This window comes from Bos mutus, chromosome 5 (assembly GCF_027580195.1).
Source record: "Bos mutus isolate GX-2022 chromosome 5, NWIPB_WYAK_1.1, whole genome shotgun sequence".
Lineage (NCBI taxonomy): Eukaryota > Metazoa > Chordata > Mammalia > Artiodactyla > Bovidae > Bos > Bos mutus.
In genome coordinates, this window is record NC_091621.1 from 91,520,223 (window position 1) to 91,545,853 (window position 25,631).

General features: G+C 37.7%; 1 protein-coding gene across 2 annotated transcripts in view; it reads right to left on the reverse strand.

The window, feature by feature from the left end:
• ITPR2 (inositol 1,4,5-trisphosphate receptor type 2) overlaps nucleotides 1-25,631 on the reverse strand; it is a 584,772-nt gene that overhangs the window by 284,259 nt on the left and 274,882 nt on the right. For both annotated transcript variants that reach the window (XM_005902445.3, XM_070371231.1), the window contains 3 exons: nucleotides 23,404-23,529; nucleotides 9,790-9,918; nucleotides 7,809-7,929 (listed from right to left, as the gene is read on the reverse strand). In XM_005902445.3, the coding sequence (XP_005902507.2) occupies nucleotides 7,809-7,929; nucleotides 9,790-9,918; nucleotides 23,404-23,529 (376 nt within the window). The remainder of the gene's footprint in view (nucleotides 1-7,808; nucleotides 7,930-9,789; nucleotides 9,919-23,403; nucleotides 23,530-25,631) is intronic.

Sequence of the window (25,631 nt, forward strand, 5' to 3'; positions counted from 1 at the left end):
ATCCCTGCCTGGTGAGCCAAACTGCCATAGTCCTAGTTTGTATGTTGAGGTTTCCTAAGAAAGGACTCTGGAGCAATCTGGAACAGCATCAACTTCATACTCAGAGAAACTTGGATTTCAAATCCAGCTCTACTTATTAATCAGGTAAGTTATTTAACCTTTCTATGCCTAAAGTTCACCATCTGCAAAAATATCTAGCTCATGGATTACTGTCAGTCAACAACATTCAAAAACCAGCTAGGTCAGAACCAGGCACATTTAAGCAGAAGCAACCAGTGAATAAAGCAAAATCCCTGATGTTGTAGTTTATATTCTAAAGGGAGAAGCAGACAACAAAGAGGTAAACAAACAAACAAGGTGCTTCCAAACAGTGGTAAGGGCTAAGACGAAAATGAAACAGCAAGACAGGACGAGGGGTAGGAAGAAGCTGGAAAACTACATATGGAAAACTATATCTGGAACACTTCACTGAGCATTTAACGTTTGGACATGTCATCATATGGGAGAGAAGGATTCAAATAACGGGAATAGTACACGCAAAAGCCCTGGGATGAGAAAAAGGTTTACAGATGAGAAACGGAATGTAGGCCAGTGTGGGTGGATCAGAGACGGGGGTAGGGAAATGAGGGAAAGTAGTAGTAGATGGAACTCAGATGATGAAGGTCTTTCTAGGTCATGACAAGGAACAGGAACTTTTAGTGCAATGGAAAGTTTTACATAAATGACTGATATGACTTGATTTACATTTTAAGATCACTATAACTACTATATAGAGAATGGGTTGTAGCGAGACTCAGGTAGAGGTAGGGTATTCAGTAATGAGACTCTTCTGTAATCCATGTCATATCATGGTGCATTTGACAAGAGTGTCTGACAAGAGAACAAAAAAACTGATGGATTTTGGAAGTGGAACCAATAGAACCTACTACTGTATTTAACAGAAGTGACAAAAGGGAAGAGTCACATGTGACTCCTAAGGTTTTAAAAATGTACTAACTGTAAATAGTTATTCTTTGAAGTGGGACAAAAATCTGCCTCTTAGGGAGTTTCCTGGCAGTCCAATGGTAAGGACTTGGTGCTCCCACTGCCAAGGTTCAATCCCTGGTCAGGGAACTGAGATCCCGTAAGTTGTGTGGCATGATCAAAAAAAAGAAAAAAAAATTTTTTTAATCTGCTTCTTGCAGTTGCCATATATTAATTATAATCTATTCCTGGGAACCTGTAAACAAAATCCATTCACACCTTCAAGTGTTGCAAGATAAGACTTCTTTTTTATTTGCCTAAATATTTCAAATGTTTTCAAACACTGTTAGGGGAAGCACACTGACTGAAACCACCCATCCAGGCCAGGCACCATAGTAACCATTTGCATGCGTTGTTTTACAACAGGAGGTCCTGGTAAGGAACATGGAACTAAAAAGCCACCACCAACCGGAAGAGTTTGGGAAAGGTCAAAAGGAGACACTGCCTGTGCAACCACCTCCCAGCATCCTTCTCACTGGCATCCTTCTTGGCTGAACAAGGTGTGCACCACCAGGAAGGACTCTGAGTCAGAATGATTGGCTGAAGACAACCTGGAAACTAACCCCATCACCATAAAACTGCGAGCCACGAGCCACATGGCTGAGCAGTTCTTCTGGTTTCCCTTACCCTACTGCTCTCCATCTGGGCACCCTTTCCCAATAAAATCTCTTGCTTTGTCAGCACATTTGTCTCCTCGGACAATTCATTTCAAGTGTTAGACAAGAGCCCAGTTTCGGGCCCAGAAAGGGGTCCCCCTTCCTGCAACATCATTACATAAGTAAGGGAAGTTTAGATCCCTTTAGTACCACAGATGCTTACTTCTGAATGCTTTCATTTTGATGATGTGTTTTTCCATGAAGCATATCCACCAACAAACAAAAAAAAAGATGCGGTCGACCCAGCACTCATTGGAAAAGACCCTGATGCTGGGAAAGATCAAAGGCAGGAGGAGAAGAGAATGAAAGAGGATGAGATGGTTGGATGGCATCATCAACTCAACAGACGTGAGTTTGAGGAAGCTCCGGGAGACAATGAAGGACAGGGAAGCCTGGCATGCTGTAGTCCACGGGCTTGCACTGAGTTGGACATGACTTGGTGACTGAACAACAAAAACCCATCACAAAGCAGAATTTGCTTTTTACTTTTTCATCTTAGACAATAGCTTTTATTAATGTATTTTTCACAGACATTTCATAGTTGTTGTCCCTCAAAATCTAGTAGATTAATACTTAGCGATGGTGTAAGCTAGGATAAAGTTAAGACTGTAAGAAAAGTATAAATGGTCAAATGGGGATGAGTTCAGATCCGGACCTGTAAGTCAGAAATGGCTTTAATGGAGGAATTTGAACAATAAAAATTTTCAAGTAATGGAAAAGATACTGACAACTGGCAATGGTGGAAACTGGAGAGAAAAAGAGACTTATTATGTGAGAAATATCTGGGGCAGGATATCCAGTTCTCTGTGTGGGGGTGAGAAGCAGTAAGCAACAAGTCAAAAGAGGAGGCAGGGCTGTGCTGGCAAGGCCACAAATGTGCAATGAGGAATCCATCCTAGTTTATTGGACAAAGGGATGCTGCTGAAGGCTGAGAATTTTGTTGTTGACATTTTTAAAACAACAGAATTTCACATCAAGATTATTCTGGTAGCATATTTTTTTAAGCAAGGAAAGAACACAGAATGCCTATATGGTCCAGAAAGGATGCAAAGAGGGGTCAAACTAGGCCATTATGGAGTAGGAGAAGGGGATAAATGCAGACAGACAGTTTCCTAACTGTTCAGTTGGAAACAACAAATGAGGAAGTGGAAGGAAATATGCTCGCCATTTGCAGTGCCGTGGATGAACCTAGAAATTATCATACTAAGTGAAGTGAGTCAGACAGGGAAAGACAAATATCATATGATATCACTTATATGTGAAATTCTAGAAAATGATGTAAATGAACTTCTTAACAAAACAGAAACAGACTCACAGACACAGAAAAAAAAAAATTAATGGTTCTCCCAACAGATCACAGAAGAAATCAAAAAGGAAATCAAAATACGCATAGAAACAAATGAAAACAACCCAAAACCTACGGGATTCAATTCAGTAAAAGCAGTGGTAAGAGGAAGGATCACAGCAATACAAGTTTACCTCAAGAAACAAGAAAAACATCAAATAACCTAACTTTACACCTAAAGCAACTAGAATAAGAAGAAATTAAGAATCCCAAAGTTAGTAGAAGGAAATAAATCATAAAAAATCAGAGCAGAAATAAATGAAAAAGAAACAAAGGAGACTACAGCAAAATCAACAGAACTTAATGCTGGTTCTTTGAGAAGATTATAAAATAGGCAAACCATTAGCCAGATTCATCATGAAAAAAGGGAGAAGAATCAAATCAATAAAATTAGAAATGAAAATGGAGAAATCATGACAACACGGAAATACAAAGGATCATGAGACTATGAGCAACTATACGCAATAAAATGGACAACTTGGAAGAAATTAACGAATTCTTAGAAAAATACAACCTTCCAAAACCGAACCAGGAAGAAATAGAAAATCTTAACAGACCCATCACAAGCATGGAAATCGAAACTGTAATCAAAAATCTTCCAACAAACAAAAGTCTAGGACCAGATGGATTCACAGGTGAATTCTACCAAAAATTTAGAGAAGAGCTAACACCTATCCTACTCAAACTCTTTCAAAAAATTGCAGAGGAAAGTAAACTCCCAAACTCATTCTATGAGGCCACCATCACCCTAATATCAAAACCAGACAAACATGCCACAAAAAAGAAAACTGCAGGTCAGTTATCACTGATGAACATAGATGTAAAAATCCTCAACAAAATTCTAGCAAACAGAATCCAACAACATATTAAAAAGATCATACATCATGACCAAGTGGGCTTTATCCCAGGGATGCAAGGAGAACAGACTTCTGGACTCTGTGGGAGAAGCTGAGGGTGGGATGATTTGAGAGAATAGCACTGAAACATGTATATTACTATGACCAGTCTAACTTCGAAGCATGAAACAGGGCACTCAAAGCTGGTGCACTGGGACAACCCAGAGGGATGGGATGTGGGGGGGGCGGAGGGGAGGTTCGGGACGAGGGGACACATATACACCCATGGCTGATTCATGTCAATGTATGGCAAAAGCCACTATAATATCGTAATCAGCCTACAATTAAAACAAATAAATTTTTAAAAATAAATAAAGATAATATATTTTTTAAAAAAGAAAACAAATTAATGGTCATAAAGGAGAAAAGTGGCAGGGGCAGGGGGAGTGATAAACTAGGGAGTTTGGGATTAACATATACATACTACTGCACATAAAACCTTAATAGATAACCAAAGATTCTACTATATAGCACAAGGAACTGTATTCAATAAACTGCAATAACCTATAATGGAAAAGAACCTGAAAAAGTGTGTCTGTGTGTGTGCACGCACAACCGAACCACTTGGCTGGGCACCTGAAACACTGCAAATCAGGTATATTTCAATTTAAAAAAAAAACACGCTTTCACACAAAGATAAAACTGAGATTTTATACCAAAGCATCCTTCCAAACCTACTTTGATTATTGACTTAAGATATTTTTTGGACTTCCTTTCACATGTGTCTCTATAGCATACAAAAAGAGACTAAAATTTCCTGTTAAATCATAAAGAGTAAAGGAAATGGTAGAAAAAGAAGTCCTGTAACATTGAAATAAATTCTATTCTTAAACTGTAGAGTTTCAGTGACTGTTTTAAACTTCCAAAGTTGTGCCACCCTGCTCTGCAGGAACTGGCCTGACTACATGGGGAACAACACTAGAATTGCAACTCAGATGGAAAATACAGCATGGCATCTCACTTGTGGCTCAGAGCTCTTCATCTCTCAATTTGTAAGTGGTATGAACAGCATACCCTCCATGCCCCATGTTTTCCCCCATTGTATTTGCTGAATATCAATGCTTAGGGAAGAAGAGGAGGAGACAAAAAGGAAGTGAAAAAAAAGGGGGGGAGGAGAAAGAGGAAAGGGGAGAGAAGAAGCAGGAAGATGAGGAGGAAAAAGGGAGACTGCCTTAAAATGTAAAATACAGAAATATACCCAGCAAAGACAATGCAAAAAAAAATTCCTTTGTAAAAACAAATCATCATATTTCTTTGCCTTTCCTTTAGATTATCTTTTGATGGTTAGTATATTTCCCAGCTGACTGGGTCAAAATGAAAATGCTTTTAATATTGTTTTATTACAATTTGAGATCTATTATTAAAAACTCACAAGTTACAGGAAAGCATGGACAATAGAACCATTCTACCCCCAAGCAATAACCTGTGTTAATACTTTATTTATATCCTGCTGGACCCTTTGCCCTGTGCATCTTTTCAAAACAAAATTTAGGTTCTCTTTTGTGTTCTTTACTTTTGATAGTACGTAGGATAGCCTGGGCTTCACTGTGGCTCAGATGGTAAAGGATCGCCTACATTGCAAGAGACCTGGGTTTGATCCCTGAATCAGGAAGATCCTCTGGAGAAGGGAACGGCAACCCACTCCAGTATTCTTGCCTGGAGAATTCCAGGGACAGAGGAGCCTGGCGAGCTACAGTCCATGGGGTCACAAAGAGTCAGACATGACTGAGAGACTAACCCTTTCACTTTCATGATGGCCTCTTCCTTTTCTTCTGGAACAATTCTGTCCTAGGCCTTCCCTTGTGGCTCAGCTGGTAAAGAATCTGCCTGCAATGTGGGAGACCTGGGTTCAGTCCCTGGGTTGGGAAGATCCCCTAGAGAAGGGAAAGGCTATCCACTCCAGTATCCGGGCCTGGAAAATTCCTTGGACTGTACAGTCCATGGGCTGCAAAGAGTCAGACACGACTGAGCTATTTTCACACACATTCTATCTTAAAACCAGGAGGGGGAGCAGAGCAAAGTCAAGTGCCAATGCTGGGCAAGGAGGCATTAGGGGCTGAGGTGGTCCAGAGTGTTTGAACTCAGGAAGGAGTGGAAGGCATGGGCCTAGGAGGCGCCCTGGAACGGAGAATCAGACTTAGGTAAGGAAGCTGTCCACACTGGTGGACAGCCTGGCACAGTGACAAATGTGATAAGAGTATCCGTGCTAACGAGCGACCCAGCACAGAGTCAGAGGCCATGGGCAAGACAGCAATAGCCTGATGGGGGCTGTGGCAACGAGTGGGATGTGAGGAGAAAGCTTCCACAAGAAGGAGGCAGAGGCTAAGCTGTCAGAGGACACAGCCTTGTGGGGTGTGGCCCTGCAGAGGGTGTCTAGGCCCAAGCAGAGCGGGTAGAGAGTGTATGCAAAGGAGTCCCATTTGAAAGCAGTAAAATTATAAACTGTGGAGAACTGGCATCCTTACAAGTTGAATTTTATAATCCCCAAATAGTAATTTTTATTAAATCTTATAAATTTAACATAATTTAAATAAATCCATTGATTAAATTTAAATAAAATCCATTTGCTAAATTAAAAATTAAGTTAAAATCATTTATTAAAAATTCAAACAAATCATTTATTAAAATCTTTTATAGCCCTCAAAATAGCAATATAATTTTACTCTCATGTTTCTTACTTTGCCTAAAATATTATTTTTATTGTGGTGACATATTTTTTCAAATGTATTCTCTCTTTGGGATATACAGAAGATCTACCAAGTTTAACACTTATTAACAATTTACAATCACCTAGATGAACTCTATTCATCTCTTATTCTAATAATTTTCAATTGATCCTCTTAGGTTATAAATCCTTTGAATGTATTCAAATAAAATTGGGCCATCATTACATTTTGTCAATATTAAATTACTTAAACCAAATTGCACATGGGGAGAAGAGACTAAAATACTTCAAGTGGCCATTAATTAGTTAAACCATTTATTCATTTATCAAATATTTACTGAGCACATACTATAACCCTGGCCAAGTTAACTGATCTAGATAATTCTGCTTCCCCAGCTGTAAAATGTAAATAAGCCATGAGCCTATTTAAGGATTAAATGAGATAATACATGTAAATTGCTTAGCATGGCAAATGGTGTATGCTGAAATATGTCAGCAGTGATGATGATCAGAATAATGAAACACACTATAAGCTGCCCTTTCCAATGCCTGCAATGCCTGCAGAACCACCATTAGCTGAGAAGAATGATTCAGCTCCTGTTTGTTTTCTGAAGTCCAGTCCAGTCTATATTTCTTTTCCCTCCTCCTTTCTGCCATCTAGAACAGTCCAAATTTACTTCAAAAAAAAAAAAAAAGGAGAGAACTCTAAAAAATACTGTCTAGAATGCACTAACCTTCCCTTAAGTGTTATTCTTTGGAATTCCATTTTATCTGTAATTTCTGAAGCCTCCTATAGATAATAGAGGCTCAAATAAATATGGATAGATTTCACACAAAATTAGCAAACTAAAAACCCCTCAAGAGGTCCTACTACAAATATTAATATATTAGGCTACTTAACAGACAGTTCCATAATAAAATCTCAGATAACAAAAACAAACTCATTTGTGTAATATTCTACTGAGCTATATTAAAGCACTATATAAAATATTAATTTAAGGTTAGAAATATAATTTAAAAATAAGTATTTTAAAATATTTAAAATGAAGAAATTTAATAATTATAATCTCCTCCCTAAAAGGATGCGATGTTCAGAATCGTTTGCTCATCTCTGTTCTTCACCTTTATAGAAGTCACACAAGCTACTTTATACTGCCTTTTAGACAAAAGCCTGATTTCTTTTACATAATGTGAAGTAAGTAAAATCTGACACTCCAACTTACCCACTTCAGCCAAAGTTCTGATACAGGACTCCACTGAGGCTTTCTGGGCTGGATTTGGCCAGGTGCAATTATAAATTCTGAAGGCAGACTGGAGCAGCTGAATAAAAACTGGCTGATGTGTCTGAAAACACAAAGAGGCAAACAGGTCATCAGACCATTAACCCTCCTGATGTGATATCTACTCATTATGAAAACAGGTCCATCAAAATAAAATACAATCTTGTCTTTTAAGTTTCAGTGCTATTTAATGAACATCTCATTCAGCAGATATTTATTATGTACTCATTTCATGACAAGAACCACATTAGACACTATAGAAAATTCATTATTTTACCTATATTCTTAATCTGGAAAATATGACATTTCTTGAAGCCAATGATATGAATTTAAGTATACTTTTATAATTTCTGGTTTATTTCCAAGTATAAACAGAACATGGATTAGAAAATGGCAACCCATGCCAGTATTCTTGCCTGGAAAATTACATGGACAGAGTAGCCTATTGGGCACAGTTCATGGGGTCACAGAGAGTCAGACACGACTGAGCAACCAAGCATGCATAAATAGAACAGGTGCTTTGGGTTTATTTGTTTGTTTTATTGATTGTATGTTTAAGTTTCATATGATGAGCAAGTAGAGAAGACAGCAATTTTGACCTACAAAAACAATTTTACATGATTTTAACAGTCCAAAAGTTTTCTCTAAAAAGGTGTAACTGAAATAGCATTTTTATAAGAGCAATATACAATCACTGTAGAATATTTGGTAACCAAACAAATGAAAATCACCAATAATCCTAACAAGTAAAGATAATCAGTATCAACATTTTTTTTTGTAGTGTTATTTTTATTTTATTTTTTAAATTTTATTTTATTTTTAATATTTACATAATTGTATTAGTTTTGCCAAATATCAAAATGAATCCGCCACAGGTTTACATGTGTTCCCCATCCTGAACCCTCCTCCCTCCTCCCTCCCCATACCATCCCTCTGGGTCGTCCCAGTGCACATGTAAAATATCATGTATGAAACGAGTTGCCAGTCCAGGTTCAATGCACGATACTGGATGCTTGGGGCTAGTATCAACATTTTTACAGTAATTACTTACTGAGTTTTTCTATGTATATATGCACATATATTCTTTACACACACAAACCTGGAGGATACTATAATGCAATTTTGTGGCCTATTTCACTTTATACTGCTTTGTGATTATTTTCCTTAGTCATCAATTTTTCTTTTAAACCCTAACTTTTAATTGCGATATAATAAGCCATCTATAGATATACCACAATATATTTAGCTAATCTCCTGCTTGAGGACATTTGAGGTTGACATCAAATTTTAAGTATTTATAAACGAAAGTGAAAGTGTTAGTCACTCAGTCGTGTCATGGACTGTACGCCACCAGGCTCCTCCGTCCATGAAATTCTCCAGACAAGAATAACGGAGTGGGTTGCTATTTCCTTTTCCAGGGAATTTTCCCAAACCATAGATGGAACCCAGGTCTCCCACACTGCAGGCATTTTCTTTTCCATCTGAGCCACCAAAGTAGTTAATTTCCTGCTTGTGAACATTTAAAGTTGACATCAATTTTTAAGTATTATAAATACTTCAGTGCAAATCTTAGTATATAAATCCATGCTAATTCTTTCAAGATTTACTAAATTGGAATTATTGAGTCAAAATGTCTACCCATTTAAGGAATCATACCAGTTATTTTGACACATGGTAAAGAGTCAATCAACAGTTGTGAAAGTTCCTATTTTGCTTAGAGCAAAAAGAATTCAGCTTGAAGTTTCATTTATTGAAAATAAAGATTGGGAAACTCAGAAAGGGGTATAACAGTGAATACTATGAAAGAAGACTGATCTTTAGAAGGGTAGAAAAGGACTTTATGGCCATATTAAATTTTTTTTCACTCTAATAAGGTACAGAAATTCTGTGTGACAGGATGCTTTTTACTTTTTGGTAATGTTACCTGGAGGCTGGTACTGTTGTCTGAAAAGGGTGAATTAAAGAAGCCGCTCACAATGTTCATTATTGACTCAGTAACACACTTCTCCAAAAAGGTGTCTGCATGCTTCCTGTCTGTGGTTGTGTTGCAAACCTGGAAAGAGAAGCCAAACAACTCAGTGTGTTCTTTATAACTCAATATTGGAACCTTCAAAAAATCGTCCTGAAATGGTAATTGATAATATTTCTTCTGCTTTTGAAAGTTGCTTTGAATAAAAATATTCCTGCCTAAATCCATTCCAAGTTTATTATCAGTAGTAGCTTCGCCTTTAAGTTTGGTTGTTATTTCACAGACCACCGCCCCTTCTTCCTGATCTGCTTCTCTTTCCTCCTGCACACAGCCTTCTCCCTCCATCCTCAAGCCTGACTTGCTGGAAAATACTTTTCCACTTGATGTGAGGAAAATAAAGAGGAAACAGCCATTATAAGTACAAGAAAGTGGTGAAGGTGATTACTGATGGCTCACATCTCTATACATTTTCACCTCTAATAACTGGCCCATATGGGAGGACGCGAACACAGAAAATACCTGGAGAGGAAAACAGAAACATAAGAAAAAGTCAAACCCTTGCCAGCAATTTTGACTTGTTCGTCCACAGATTATCTGGTAAGCTCAGAGGATCTGTGCTCGTGCCGCCTTCTCCGAATCGGCTAAGCGACAAGAGACGATTCTAAAGCAAAGGGAATATCAACAAAGACTGCGGGCTCTGACCTTCATGTGGGAGTAAATGAGGCCAAAGTTGGTTATCCTGCTAAACAAACTGTAAATTTCCAAGCATGTCAGAGTAGACAAATTGCAAAAGCTAAGATACACAATTGAAACTAAATGAGTTGGGTGGTAGGAAAAAAAATGGAGTTAAAAAAATAAAAAGAAGTGAGCAAGGGAACATAGGCTGTGAGAAAAGACTCAAGGACTAGGCAGAGAGAACATTTAAATATTCACAAGATTACAATGGGTCAGTATGGTGGCCAGATGTTCCAGATGTTCTTAGACAGTTCCCAATTTTTACATAATTTATTTTTTCAATAAGGTGATTAATCAAAAGAGTAAGGAAATATAATTTAATCAGATAGTCCTTTAATACCCTACACACAAGTAAAATCACCAAAGAGAAAAACTCCCTTCTCAAACTGTGTGTCCCAGTGTTTTGGTTTGGAAAATAAGTCTTCACTAAAAGGAGAGAGAAGAAAGGGTACAGGGTTTGTTTTGCTACATCACTTTCCCTCCAGTCAGGGCATCTCACTTTTTTTCCATCTATTAAATGACACCTGCCTGACAGGGGTGTTAACAGAACTAAAAGGTTTTCAGTGCGTTCCCACGTAGCTTAGTGGTAAAGAAATCGCCTGCCAATGCAGGAGACACAAGAGACACGGGTTTGATCCCTAGGTTGGGAAGATCCCCTGGAGGAGGAAATGGCAACCTACTCCAGTATTCTTGCCTGAAGAATCCCATAGACGGAGGCGCCTGGTTGGCCACAGTCCATGGGGTCACAGAGTCGAACACAATCAAGCACACACACACAGTCTCATAGCTATGTAGGGAATGATGCAATTAATGGCAATAAATCATGCTGTTATATCATCTTTTAGTTATTGTTTTAGCACAAAATGCAATGCCTGATAAATACAAAATGATCAATAAATGTTTATGAAATGAATGACCAATTAATTTTTAAATGAAAGAATAATAGAGAATAAGAAAGGATTCATTTTATCTTAGGTTAACTAAGGCTTAGATTTTATTTGTGGAACATCTAACCTTGGATTAAAATTTAATGTGATCACTGAACTAATATAAAATTGATTTTCCCATGATGGATATAAAGTAGGATTTATTTCACTTAATATCTTTACAGCACTGGCTCTTATGGTGATTTTTTCTGATACACAGGATAAAAATACATTAAATTCGGGTAGGTGGTTAAAAATTCCACCATAACCACCCCACGGATGCTTCTTCCTCATCAAGGAAGAACAGCTGACATTTCACCAATTGAATGGGGGTATTTGGAGCTACCATAGAATCACATTGCATTATCTGCAGCTGAACATTTGCTAAAGAATCCCCCAGATTTGCTTTAGTCTGTGGACAAATGAAAGGAACCTACTTCTAGATGAAGGCTTTCCTCAAAATCCTGGTTGTGGAAATTCTAGGTTTACAACTGTGTGGAACCTATTTCTCAATTTATTTGGACAAGAAATTCACATAAATCATTCAAGACACTTTTTCTGCCACAGATGAATGCCAACTTTTTCACCTCCAGAGCCTGCATCTTACATTGTGACGTTAAGGGCGGGCAGTCTCTTTCCCATAAAGATTAGAAATAGCTCAAAAAAAAAAAAATCACATTAAATTAATTATATATATAATACATGTGTTTTTAAAGTTTCTGTTTGCAGACATTATTCATATACTATTATTTCCTATCAAATATTCCTATGTACCATCAATATCTAAACACTTATTTCAAAAGGTTATTGCATAGATTCCACTCTAATGCACCATTATGCTTTAATCTGTTTTTGGAGGAAGTTGAAGTGTGTTAATTGCTCAGTTGTGTCTGACTCTTTGCAACCCCATGTACTATTGCCTGCTAGGTTCCTGTGCCCATAGAATTCTCCAGGCAAGAATACTAGAGTGGGTAGACATTCCCGTCTCCAGGGGATCTTCCCAACCTAAGGATCAAACCCAGGCATCTTGCATTACAGGCATATCTTTACTGTCTGAGCCACCAGGGAAGCCCAATCGCAGTTTAAATGTCTCCCCAAATCTCTGGTATATATCATTATTTTTTTAATATTTTAATTTAATTCTATAAGAATGATTCTCGATTTGTAATGTGCTTTACACTGGGGAAAAAAATCCACCTTTGTTATCCTTTCCAAGAAAAAAATCCATCTTTTGAAATATCTGTCCTCATCTACTTTCAGATGAATTTTACCTTATATCAGTCAAGTTTCACGGACTATCACTTAGGGACATGAACTATTAAATTAAAACTAACTATTAGACTAGGAATTAGAACAGTGAACCAAAAAAAGAAAAGAAAAGTCTATACTCTATTAGAATTCTAATTCTAATCAAGAGATACACCATAAATAAATTAACAAACATATAAGTGGTAAAAATAGAGAAAACAAATAGGCTCCTGAGAAAAATAAAGAGCAAGTAGTACAGGAAATGCAGCAGGAGGAGTAGGTATAGGGAAGGATTACTATTTTATCTATTAATACATTGCTTGGAGAACTTCTCTGTATAAGGCCACATTTTAACAAAGAACTGAGGAAATAGCCATGGAAGTTTCTGGGGGAAGAGCAAATAAAAATCTGCCTCCACAGACAGACACACAGTAGGCATTTAAAACTGTTGGTTAAACAAATTAATATTAAGTGTAATTTCTAGATATAATTATTTCTGAAACTTCTCCTCTTTTATATATGATGTCCCTTCTCTCTTGTGCTCTAAAAGTGATTGATATCTTTCAAAGATGACAGACTGAGCTAAATAAGTTATCATATATATGCTGGAGCAGCCCTGTCCATAGGATTGTCTGCAATGATAGAAAACTATATCTGGCATGTTCAAGATAGTAACTAGGCATGTGCTTACTGAGCCCTTGAAATGGATTTTTTATTCTATTTTTTTAAGTTTTTATTGAATTTGTTACAATATTGCTTCTGTTTTATGTTTTTTGGCTTTTGGGCCACAAGGCATGTGGAATCTTAACTCCCTAACCAGGGATCAAACCCACACCCCCTGTATTGGAAGGCTCAGTCCTGACCACTAGACTGCCAGAAAATTTCCTTTTATTCTATTTTATCTAGCTAAAATTAAAATTTAAATGTGGCAAATTATTAACCTGTCAGATAGGGCAGCTCACACCAGTAACATACCTTTGATGATACAGACCAAGGAATACAAATTTTAAAGTCATTTTTTATTCCTCATAGGCAGTAAAAATGTTTTTATAAATATCTGAGGTAATATCTCATATTTATTTTAACTTGCATTCTTTTACTTATGAGGCCAAAACTTTTTCAAACATTTGCTTTTTATACTTCCTTTTCATGTGAGTCATCTGTGCCTACACTCGATTGGCTTTCTTAGAATTTTAAATTCATTTATATTTGGCAAAACTAATACAATATTGTAAAGTTTAAAAATAAAATAAAATTAAAAAAAAATAAAAATAAATTTAAAAAGACAATATATATTGATGTTAAGATAGCAAATGTAGGAGCCCTGTAACAAAATAGAAAAATACAAAATGGAAAACAAAAACTATCCACAATCCTAAAATCCAGACAAAACCATGGTTAACATCTTGGAATCTTTTCTTCTAATCTTCTTGCTCTGCCCTATGTATTTTACATAACTGAAATATTCCTGGGTAATCAGCTTTTTATTCTCCTTCTTATACTCATTACTCAATCATTAGCACTCTCATATCATTAAAAATCTTCAAAAAATAGTCACAGTGACACTATATCTTCAATCTTGCAGATATATCATAATTTGTTGAACCATTTCTCTATTAATTAAATATGTAAACTATTTCCTACTGTATTTTATTATGAAAGTATGTTGAACTTTTTGGACCATAAATCCTTGATATCATTGTTAATTATTTCCTGAGGACAGATTCTTGGAAGGTAAATTACTTCACACATTAAAAAGATATAAAGGCTTTTTTTTTTTAATGTACTACAAAAATGTGTTTTTAAAAGATGGCATAAATTTACTCTCATCAGCAAGATATGTGAACCAATATTTAGTATTATCCTTTTATCTTTTTATTTTTATACTTTGATAGTTATAAATTCGGAGAAGGCAATGGCAACCCACTCCTGTACTCTTGCCTGGAAAATCCCATGGGGGGAGGAGCCTGGTGGGCCTCAGTCCATGGGGTCTCGAAGAGTCGGACATGACTGAGCGACTTCACTTTCACTTTTCACTTTCATACATTGGAGAAGGAAATGGCAACCCACTCCACTGTTCTTGCGTGGAGAATCCCAGGGACAGGGGAGCCTGGTGGGCTGCCGTCTATGGGGTCACAGAGTCAGACACGACTGAAGCAACTTAGCAGCAGCAGTTATAAATTAGATCTTATTTTCCTTTGTATTTTTTTAAAGTTATTAACAGTTGACTATTTTTTCAGGGATTTACTTGTATGTAACCGAGGAAATGCCTGGATTTGGCCCTTTTTATCATCAGATTGTTCGTATTTTTCTTATCAATACATATATATGTTTTCTGCGTAAAGGTTATGAGCCTTTTTTTAATGTATGGTAACTTTTTCTATTTTTATGTTCTTTTATTTTTATGATGTTGAGATATATATATATATATATATATATATATGTTTTACATTTTCAAATAGGGAAATGCTTTTTTCATAGCTAATTTCATCTACTGCATTTATGCTTAGAAATAACACTCTCAATCCAAAGACAGATAAATATACACCTACACATCCAACCATTTTCATCATTTTACATTTATCTATTGCAATTTATACAATTATATGATGTACGGAGAGGAACTAAGTTCATTTCATCCCAAATAGCCAGGTCTTCAAATGTCATTTTGATTTAGTTCAAATCAACAATTTTTATTCAATGCCCTTATTTTATGCCAAGGACGTTCTGTGTACCTGGGATCTATCAGTGAACAACAAAATATATAAAAATCACTAACCTGATGAAGTTTATTATTACTAATTTAATAATCCAGGGGTGGGCAAACTACCATGGGTCAAATCTAACCATATCTATTCATTTATATTTGTCTATGGCTCCTTTCCCTTCAGTAATTGTTACAAGAGTTGTGATAGGAGCCTGAAAAGCTAAAATATTAACTATCTCTCTCTTGACCAAAAATAGTTTGCTAATCACTGAAAATCACGGAAAATTACCCATCACTTCCCTACTAATAGGTGATTAGTTATGATATCATAATATCTTATATAAATAAAAATCATTTTCTGGCTATTTATTTAATTGCATTGATATGCCCATTTAATTCTGTGCTAAAACCACACTTTTTTCAGATTCACTTTTTAAATATTTTCAACTTCATATGAGATTCATCTATCCATCCCACAAATATCGGGAGGTCCTGGCAGTCTAGTGGTCAGCACTTGATGCTTTCATTGCCCTGGCCAGGTTCAGTCCCTGGCTGAGGAACTGGGATTCCACAAGGTATGCAGTGCAGTCTAAATAAATAATAACACAAATACTGAATATCTATTATGTGTAAGACACTGTTCCAGGTCAGATATGCAGCAGTGAACCAAACAAAATCTCTGTTCTTCTTTTGTTGCAGCAGAAACACAAATACATTAAAAAAAAAAAAATCAGGTAAGGATAAGTTGTATAAAGAAAAATGAAGCAGTACTTCCCTGGTGGACCAGTGGTTGAGAATGTGCCTGCCAATACAGAGGACATGGGGCGATCCCTGGTCCAGAAAGATCCCATGTGCCACGGAGCAACTAAACCCGAGAGCGGCAACTACTCAAGCCCCAGCACGTAGAGCAAATGCTCGGCAACAAGAGAAGCCACCACAATGAGAAGTCTGTGCACCAAAAGTAAGAGTAACCTGCACTCGCCGCAACTAGAGAAAGGCCACTTGCAGCAACAAAGACCCAGTGCAGCCAAAAATACATAGATAAAATTTTTTAAAAGAAAAATTAAGCTCAAGAAGAGGGTACAGAAGGAAGAGATTGTTCCTTAACATCAGGAAGTCAACCAAAGCCTCTCTGAAGACTTTAAGTAAGGGAGGGACCTCAAAGGAGTCATGAGGATGGAGCGTACCTGGAAATGAGTACATCCCAGGCAGATGCAGAGATGCTGAGAAGGGAGTGAGTTTGCCATATGTGAGGAGCAGCAAGGAGGCCACCAGAAGCAAAAGAGAGCTAGCCAAGGGGACAAGAGGACAGTGGGAAGCCAGGGTGGGGTTGGGGTGGTCATTGAACAGAGGAGAGTCCAATCATATACTGATTTTACTCTGTGAGGAGTCTGAGCAGAGGAGGAACCTGAACCAATGTTCTTCCTCTTTTTTAATCATTATGGCTGCTGTATAGAGAAAAGATGAAGGGAGGGGGCAAGAGTAGAAGCCCGGAAAAACAGCTACAGCAATTATCCAGATGAGACTTAATGGTACTTTGGTGCAGGGTGGCAATGATCAAAGTATTCAGAGGTAGTCAGATTTTGAATATTTTAAGGTTAGAGCTTGCAGAGTTTGCTAAAGGATTAAATTTAAGAGCAAGAAAATAAGATTTACAGAGGACATCCAGATGTTTATGCCTGAATGCCTAGAATGAATGATGGCATTGCCATTTACTGAGATGCAAAAGACTTGAAAAGGAATTAATTTTTAGTGGGACATGAAAGTGAGTGAAGAGTTTGAGGTTCAATTGACAACTGGAGATGTCACGTGGGCAGTGAGATATGTGAGACTATAAGAGGAATGACCCAAGCTTCGACCAGCCTGGGATTAAAGTTAGGAGAGCAGATGAAAACAGCAAGCAAGTGACTGTGGAGAGAGGAGGGAGCTAGTTTAAGGTTTGAGCCTGGCACACTTCAATATTTAGAAGCTAGGAAGATTCAGAGGAAATAGCAAAGGAGACTGAGAAGGAGTGGCCTGGTGAAGTGGAAGGCTGAGAGTAGGACTGATATCCTGGGGGCCAAGTGAGGTCATGTTTCAAGGAGCAAGCGATCAACTATGATAAATGCTAATGATGACCTGAAGAGTAGAAAGTGCTGTGCAGGACTGGGGCCAACCAATAATCAGTGAAGAAGAGTCAAACAAGTGTTTGCTCCACACGGGCACCACCATTATAAATTCATCATGAAAGATGAAAAGAAAAGCAGAATTACAGCTGAGGGAATGGTGCTACACACAAAATAATACTTATCGAATACTTAACATTCTTCACTTGCCTGCCGTGCTAGCTGTTGTTCAATCGCTAATTCATGTTTGACATCCTGTAACCCCATGGACTATAGCATGCCAGGCTTCCCTGTCCTTCACTATCTTTTGGATTTTGCTCAGACTCATATCCATTGAGTCAGTGATGCTATCCAACAGGCTTTTTAGAAGGGACTTCCCTGGTGGTCCAGTGGTTAAGAATCGGCCTGCTAATACAGGGCACTTGAGTTTGATCCCTGATCCGGGAAGATCCTACATGCCACGGGGTAACTGAGCCCATGTGTCACAACTACTGAGCCCGCACACCTAGAGCCTGAGAGTCACAACTACTGAAGCCCATGTGACCTTGAGCCCATGCCCTGCAACAAGAGAAGCCACAGCAATGAGAGAAGCCCACACACCACAACTAGAGTGGCCCACAGCCAAACCAAAAATAAATAAATTTTAAAAAGAAGGCCTTAGAATGAGACTTTTTAATGGCTCATTCAACTTAAAAAAATGAAAATTATGGAATCAATTCATCAAGCAAAGAAAACCTATTCAATTCTATCAAATTAGAGAACCTAGAAAGTGTGTTTAAAAGTACATATACATTTTATCTTTACTGTTATTTCTTACCTATTTGGTAAGCCAAAGGGAGAAAATGCTCAAGTGATCTACTTGGAAATGAAATACTCTGATTTGTCTTGTTAAGCAGTGTTTGATGAGACAATGACATGACACTGTGGCAGGTGTGCCTCTAAGTTACTCCTCAGTCTAACTTCATGCCAGTGATGCCAGTACATCACTTAGAGTACTGTTGACCATTAGAGAACCTTGGAATTGATAGCAAAATTAGGAACATCTTCAAAAGGAAAAATAGTCTGAGGCTAACACTGACCACAGCTCACCCCTCTCCATGTGCCTTCTACTACTACTACTACTACTACTACTACTACTAAGTCACTTCAGTCGTGTCCGACTCTGTGCGACCCCATAGACAGCAGCTCACCAGGCTCCGCCATCCCTGGGATTCTCCAGGCAAGAACACTGGAGTGGGTTGCCATTTCCTTCTCCAATGCATGAAAGTGAAAAGTGAGAGTGAAGTGGCTCAGTCGTGTCCGACTCTTAGCGACCCCATGGACTGCAGCCTACCAGGCTCCCCCGTCCATGGGATTTTCCAGGCAAGAGTACTGGAGTGGGGTGCCATTGCCTTCTCCGCCATGTGCCTTCTAATATGACTCAAATCTCCTGACTTTGCAACAACAATCAGTTATGAAGCAAAGAAAAGCATTTCTGCCTTACAAACACCGATTTTAGCTGCACTGACACAGAGGTCAAAGTGGGCTGTTGTTAAATGCTCTCTGTAAAAGACAGTAAGACAACTTTTCATAGGCCTAACAGCTTTGCTGTCTGTCTAAATCTGGTGTATTTATAGGACGTGGATGCTGGTTCTGTCAGAAAATCAGAATAGAATAAGTATATGAAACAGGCCAGTGCAAATAAATATTAGAAAAATAATAAAAATTTAAACAAATTTGGTTTAGTAAAAACTGTCTTTCTTGGGTCTTAACAAGATAAAAGACAAGGGAGTACAAACAGGAGCATGAAAGATACTAATTAAGGGGCTCTCTAGAGAACTTTACCAAGAGCAAACAAAAGAAACTTGGTGGTGCTGATTCCTGCGAAACATGAAGACAAAGGTGGAGGGTGCTATGAGGACCACCACACATTAATATTTCATTTGCCTTTTAAACAGGATTGCTCTCCAAATTTTTAACCATCAGCCTCGTGCTGGCTTGCGCTTCCCAAGTGGCACTAGTGGTAAAGAATCTGCCTGCTAATGCAAGAGACACAGAGACACAGGTTTGTTCCCTGGGTCAGGAAGATCCCCTAGAGGAGGAAATGGCAACCCACTCCGACATTCTTGCCTGAAGAAATTCCATGGAGAGAGGAGTCTGGCAGGCTATACAGTCTATGGGGTTGCAAACAGTCAGACACAACTGAGCGACTGAGCCTGTGCACACGTGCACACACATACATAGTTGGGCTAGTTGAACCCCGCCTGAAGCACTGGGTTCCATCCTGAATGCCATGTTTAAAACACTAACAAATTAGAGAGAATCCAAAAGTGTACTGCAAACAAGCCCAGAAATCTTAACGGAAGAGGAACCACTGAAAGTCATGGAGAAAACAATAGGAGACATGAGGGCTATCACGACATACTTGAGAAGTAACTGTGTGAAGAGCCCTGGATTCAGCACCCGCAGGCCTTCCAGTTCTGTTACCAGCCAGGCCAAATATCCTATGCGAGCAAATTAATCTCTCCGGAACTTGGGAGCAAAATTATCAGGTCAACCTAGACAATCTTAAGTTCCTTTAAGTTGTATACCTTTATCATTTCAAACTAGATCACTAACAAGGAGACTAGCAAACACCCACATCTTTTCTGAAATGAATCATCCTGTGTTGCTACAAAAGGAAAAATAGGTAAAAAATTATAACATAAAAATTTGGATCAATATAAGACCTTTTAACAACTAAAGTTTTCTAGTAATGAAACCAGTTGTCTCCCCCCAAAAAAGAAGACTGAGGTCACTGTTAATGGAAATATACAGGCAGGTACTGAACTCTGAACTGCAACCCTGAGATTCTATGGTTCTTCAGGTCCAATTTACCAAATACCTTTCCTCCAGATTACCTTCACCTTGTCTCAGTGATGGAAATCAGTTGCCCCAGGATTTCAAAACTTTGTTATAACACCTGAATTTAGTACATCTCTACATCAGGTTGCTGTTGCCTGCATCCAGCTTCACCAACATGGCTTCTGGGTCTTGCCTGTGTTGGATGGTCCTCATTCAGGTCATCCTCCATATTATTATTGGGTCTTGGGGAAACTACTTGAAATTGCTTTAAAGGCTACATATAACCTTTTAATAATACCAGTGAAGTTACCATGATATGGATAAAATGGATGGTAGTACCAACTCTCTTACTAAGTGCCATGCCTGTGTTAAGACCTGTATACCCATTATCTCATTGAATCCTCCCAGTAACACTATAAAGAATGCATTATTATTGTATTGATTTTACAAATAAGGAAATTCAGCATTAGAGGGGTAGGTGTCTTGCCCCACAAGATAACTGAGCTATTAAGAGGCAGAATCTAAAGTAATTAGCCTCCAATTAAAATAAATAAATAAATATAAATAAATAAAAAGAAAAAAAAAGAGGCAGAATCTAAATTTTAACGCTGGTCTGGCTAATGCCTCTAAAATGCCTAGTCTTAACAATCCTGCCCTACTTCAGTGATTATCAAAGTGTGGTCCCTAAACCAGCATCTTCAGGACCACCTGAAAACTTGTTAAAAATGCAAAGACTTTCACTTACTGAATCAGAAACTATGGGGGTGGGGTCCAGCAATCTGTGCTGTATCAAACCCTCCACGTAATTCTGCTGCTTACTAAAGTTTGAGAATTACTGCTCTACTGAACTGAAAATTTGCCTAAAACGCCACATTATACTTGCTTACCCATATACATACATATATATATATATATATTTTTTTTTGCATTTGAATTTGAAAGTGTGTGGTAGCTCCTTAAACTTTGTTCAAGGGGAAAAGGACAAATCCTGGATATGGAAAGCCAGGTTTCCTGTCCCTTCCCTGACATAAGAAGGTTGATTCCTTGTCTTTCTCAATGAGGGGATAAGAGAGTTCCTGCCTGACATATAAACAAGAGGGAGGGAAACAAGAAGGAAAGAAAAAATGCTTTCTGCAGTATAGTTAAGCTATTGTGGTTAGACATAAGGACTGAACAGACCAAGAAGATTCTGAAATTCCCTTAGAGCCCTTAATACTAATAACACTATATCTACTTAATCAGAATAAAATAAAAATCCTGCCTACAGACACACTTTAAAACAAAAATGTACCCCTTAGCCTTATGAATAAACACATCAATGGAAAGACCGTTTCCAAGGTAGCATGATCAATGACAGTTATCATTAGCTTTCTTTGGTTTAAAAATAAAAATCCTGTTAGCTTTGCAGCTCATGCTGTCTAGAGTGTGACTCTGGTCTTTTCAACCTTATCTTTAGTCTGGAGCACTGTGCAAATCTGCAAATCAGTCTGCAATATTTTTACTATCTTCCCGCACATGTAATTTTAAAACTCAGCCATCAGCATGTAAACCGTTGTTCATTCCAAGGTCTCTGGAAATACTTGTGGCTAGTCATTTAGAAGTGCTTTCACAAGGTCACAAGGGTAAATGCAAGAGGTATGTCAGTGCTGTGTAAAACAGGATGACTCCTCCACAGGTGCAGGTCCACCTGAGGAAGGTAACGAGCTGCTTTGAAGGTCTACAGAAATAAAGTAAAACGGGAACTGCTTTACTTCACGCATGTGTGAACACAGCGGAGCTCAAGCATACTCCCCCACACCAAAGTCGAAATGAATACATTCCACCTGCTAACCCTGACTAAACAGAAGAGTGCCTGGACTAGAATATGTGATTTATTCTATTATCTAAGATTGGTCCTGGGTGTCTGGGTCTGCAGTTGTTTCATTATAACCCCTCTGTCCTTCCTCCTTCCAGAAAGAACTGTAAGGAGGCAGTGAGATAATGGATAAAATCAGCATCCATCCATGTGGACTTCATTATTCCCCCTCCTTCACTACATCTTCAGTACATCTTAGTGAGACCCATGTAAACTACAGGAATGTAGGAAGCCAAAGGACTGGGACAGGCCACCGTAAGTCATAACAGGTCTAAGGAGTTAGCTATACATTATCTTCTATTAGTGAAACCCTTAATTGAACAGTACGTCCCATAATTTTAAAGGAGAAACTGAAGAAGGTCCCCAGCCCCCTGTAAAAAAAAAAAAAAGAAAAAGAAAAACCTAAAATAATAGAGTTTGGACATTTTGATAATTCAGTATGCTTAAAAGGGGCACAAAATATACTAACTAAAATTAAGTGCTATCAAAAATTCCTTCCTTCCTTTCTTCATTCATTCAGTCAATATTAACAGAACAAAAACATATGCTAGACAATATCCAGAAAATGCCAACCAGCTACCTGTGTCCTTCCCAACCCTCAAAAAAAAGCCAAACATGAGAAAATGGACTCAAAGTAAAAAGCAGACTGCATTTTGGCTGACATGAGTAAAAACACCAGATGATTCAATTACTGGAACACACTCTCATAGGCAACAGTGGGCAGTGTTAGGTCCCAAACAGTATGGTCAAGTACCTACCTGCCTGAAAGCCACAGTCAAGATCTTGTGAGATTCCTTCCACCTACAGTTTGTAATTGACATGAGGCTGAATATATTGATCTCTGCCAAATATCTTCTCTAACCAATGTAAGATGGCTACTAAAATTCTGTTTACCAGTAGACCAATATAATCAGCAGTAAAAACGAAAATGAACACCTTGTTGCCATATACACTGTACTGGCATTTTGTGTACATTAACTCATTAAATCTCACGCACAGTCTTGTGAAACTCAGTCACAACTTTTTGAATGTAAAGGATGACATCCAAACATAGCGGGTTTAATTTTAAGTTTTCATCTATTAATAGCTGCTTGATACTGTTTAGTCAAAAGCTACATCAACAACCTTACTAAACACGAAGCAGCATTTAATGGTCAAAGCATAACTTACCCTTGCCATATCCACCAAGAAGTTCTCAAATAATTTCCAAATGTGGTTACTTGTGTAGATTTCTTTCATTTCCACTTCTGTGTCCACGTAACAGTGATTAACAAAATTCACATAAGCAATTTTAACCTGTGCCAAGTTTCAAATATAAAAGAAAGTAAGTTTTTTCTTTTAGTTTTTTCTACATTCTCCATTTTCAAATATCTATTAGGAACGGTTAAATAAAACTCTTATTTCCTATAGTAAATTATAGTATGATTTGTGTCTACCCAGAGAGCATGCCTATCTCCTTTCTTTTACCAAGATATTTCATCCCCTGACCCAGGGTAAACACATGACTTAGTACTCTGTTCCCCCAGGCCCAGTGATTGGTGTGAAAATGTGAACTTCATGTAAACCAAGTTTACATGACATATTTGAGACAAATGTCCCTTTCTCTCTCTCCTTCCCTCTACTCTCTCGCATCTCCCCACCTCCTTTTCCCTTCTCTATCTCTGTCATTCATTCATTCATATTCATCCTCTCTCTCTCTCTTCCTCTCTCTCATTGTCAAATGGAACAAGGTAAACCTGAACTCCAAAAAGCCTCTTCTCCGGGTGTGTAGAGGAAAATTATTTTATTTATTTATTTATTTATTTTTTGCTCAGAAAAAAAAAGGGAATTGAGGCAAAACCACAAAGGAAAAGGGAACAAGAGACAGATGGCACTCTGACACTGCTTGAACCTCTTGACTCATCTGAACAACCATCCTTCAAATTTCCAAATACTGGAGCCAATATATAATATTCCCCTTTAAAATTTAAATGAGTCTAAATTAGGTTTCTGTCCATTGCAACCAAGAGAGATCTAATACGACACTTAAATATGTTGACTAATACTATACTGCCATTCAAAAACAATTAAACTGCTATTTCTGAGAAGAAGCAGGCTCACAGTTTACAAAAAAATGATATTATTTTAAGACGTATTAAAGTTTTTTTTCCAGATTTAGCAAAACTCTTCATAAGAGACTGGGATGAGTCTCACCAACATATACCATTACTAAAGTGCATAGGACAATAGTTTTTATTCTTTTCTTTTCTTTTCTCTTTTTTCTCTCACCTCGTCTTTCCTCTTTCTCTTTATGAAAATGTGATGAAGGCTATAAATCTCCCCAGTAAAAATCACATATATAAAAAAATCAGGTAAACAGTTTCAGAGGATTCATAGAATCCAAGTTAGAACCAACAGGAATACAAGGCCAGCTTTTATGGCCTTAGAAGTTATCAATACTTGACTGAGGTCTAAAACCTTCAACCACAGGGTGCCTGTGTCAAGGCTACATTACAGGGTAAGGAGGCGTCAGAATCTCCAGCATATCCTGCAATATCCTAATTTAATTTATCTTAATTTAATTCCCCAGCAATTCTACCAGATATAGACTATAGTTATTATACTCAAAATTGTGTAAACTGACAATGAGAAAGGTTAAGTAACCTGCTGGAATCAGTCACACAGGTAGAAAGTAACCGATCCAAGATTCTGACTCATTCTTCAACCCATTCACTCATTCACTCAAAACATATTTATTAAACGTAGGTCCAGGCTCAGAGAATATAATGGTAACTATAAACAGACCCAGCTGTTACTCTCACTGAGCTTATAATCTTGGTAAAGAATGACATTTGTTAATCAATAAAATTCAAATGTCAAATTTCAAATTGTAGACTCTTATAGGCTCTAACACTAGAAGCCAGGAGGGTCTTCTTTGAAGAAGTAATACTTGAATCAGGATCTAAAGGATGAAGAGGGGTGAAGCAGGTGAGTATGAGAGGTTAGAGTGCTACGGCAGAGAGAACTGACTGGCCAGAATCAGGACTTCAAAGAAAGACAGAACCCACAATTTAATCACAACACTATGCTTCCTTTCTTTGCTACCTTACTTCAAAACAATCAAGGCATGAAGTACTCTTGGTTTGAGGTGTTAGCAATCCTAAAAAATTTCATAAAAAATATACTTTCAAGTCCATCACTATGCAGGACTATTTGGAAATAGGAAAATGAACCTAACCTGGTATCTTTTAAAGTTACTGTGATTTAAAATGTTTGGATTTAGCATATCACACATTTATAAACTTTGCAACAATACACTAGAACAGTAGAAAAAAAGAAATTATTGTCATGTACATTCCTGGAAGTTTCATTAATGCATCTGGCAGACAACCAGTCTCTAATGAGTTTTTTCCCTGCCT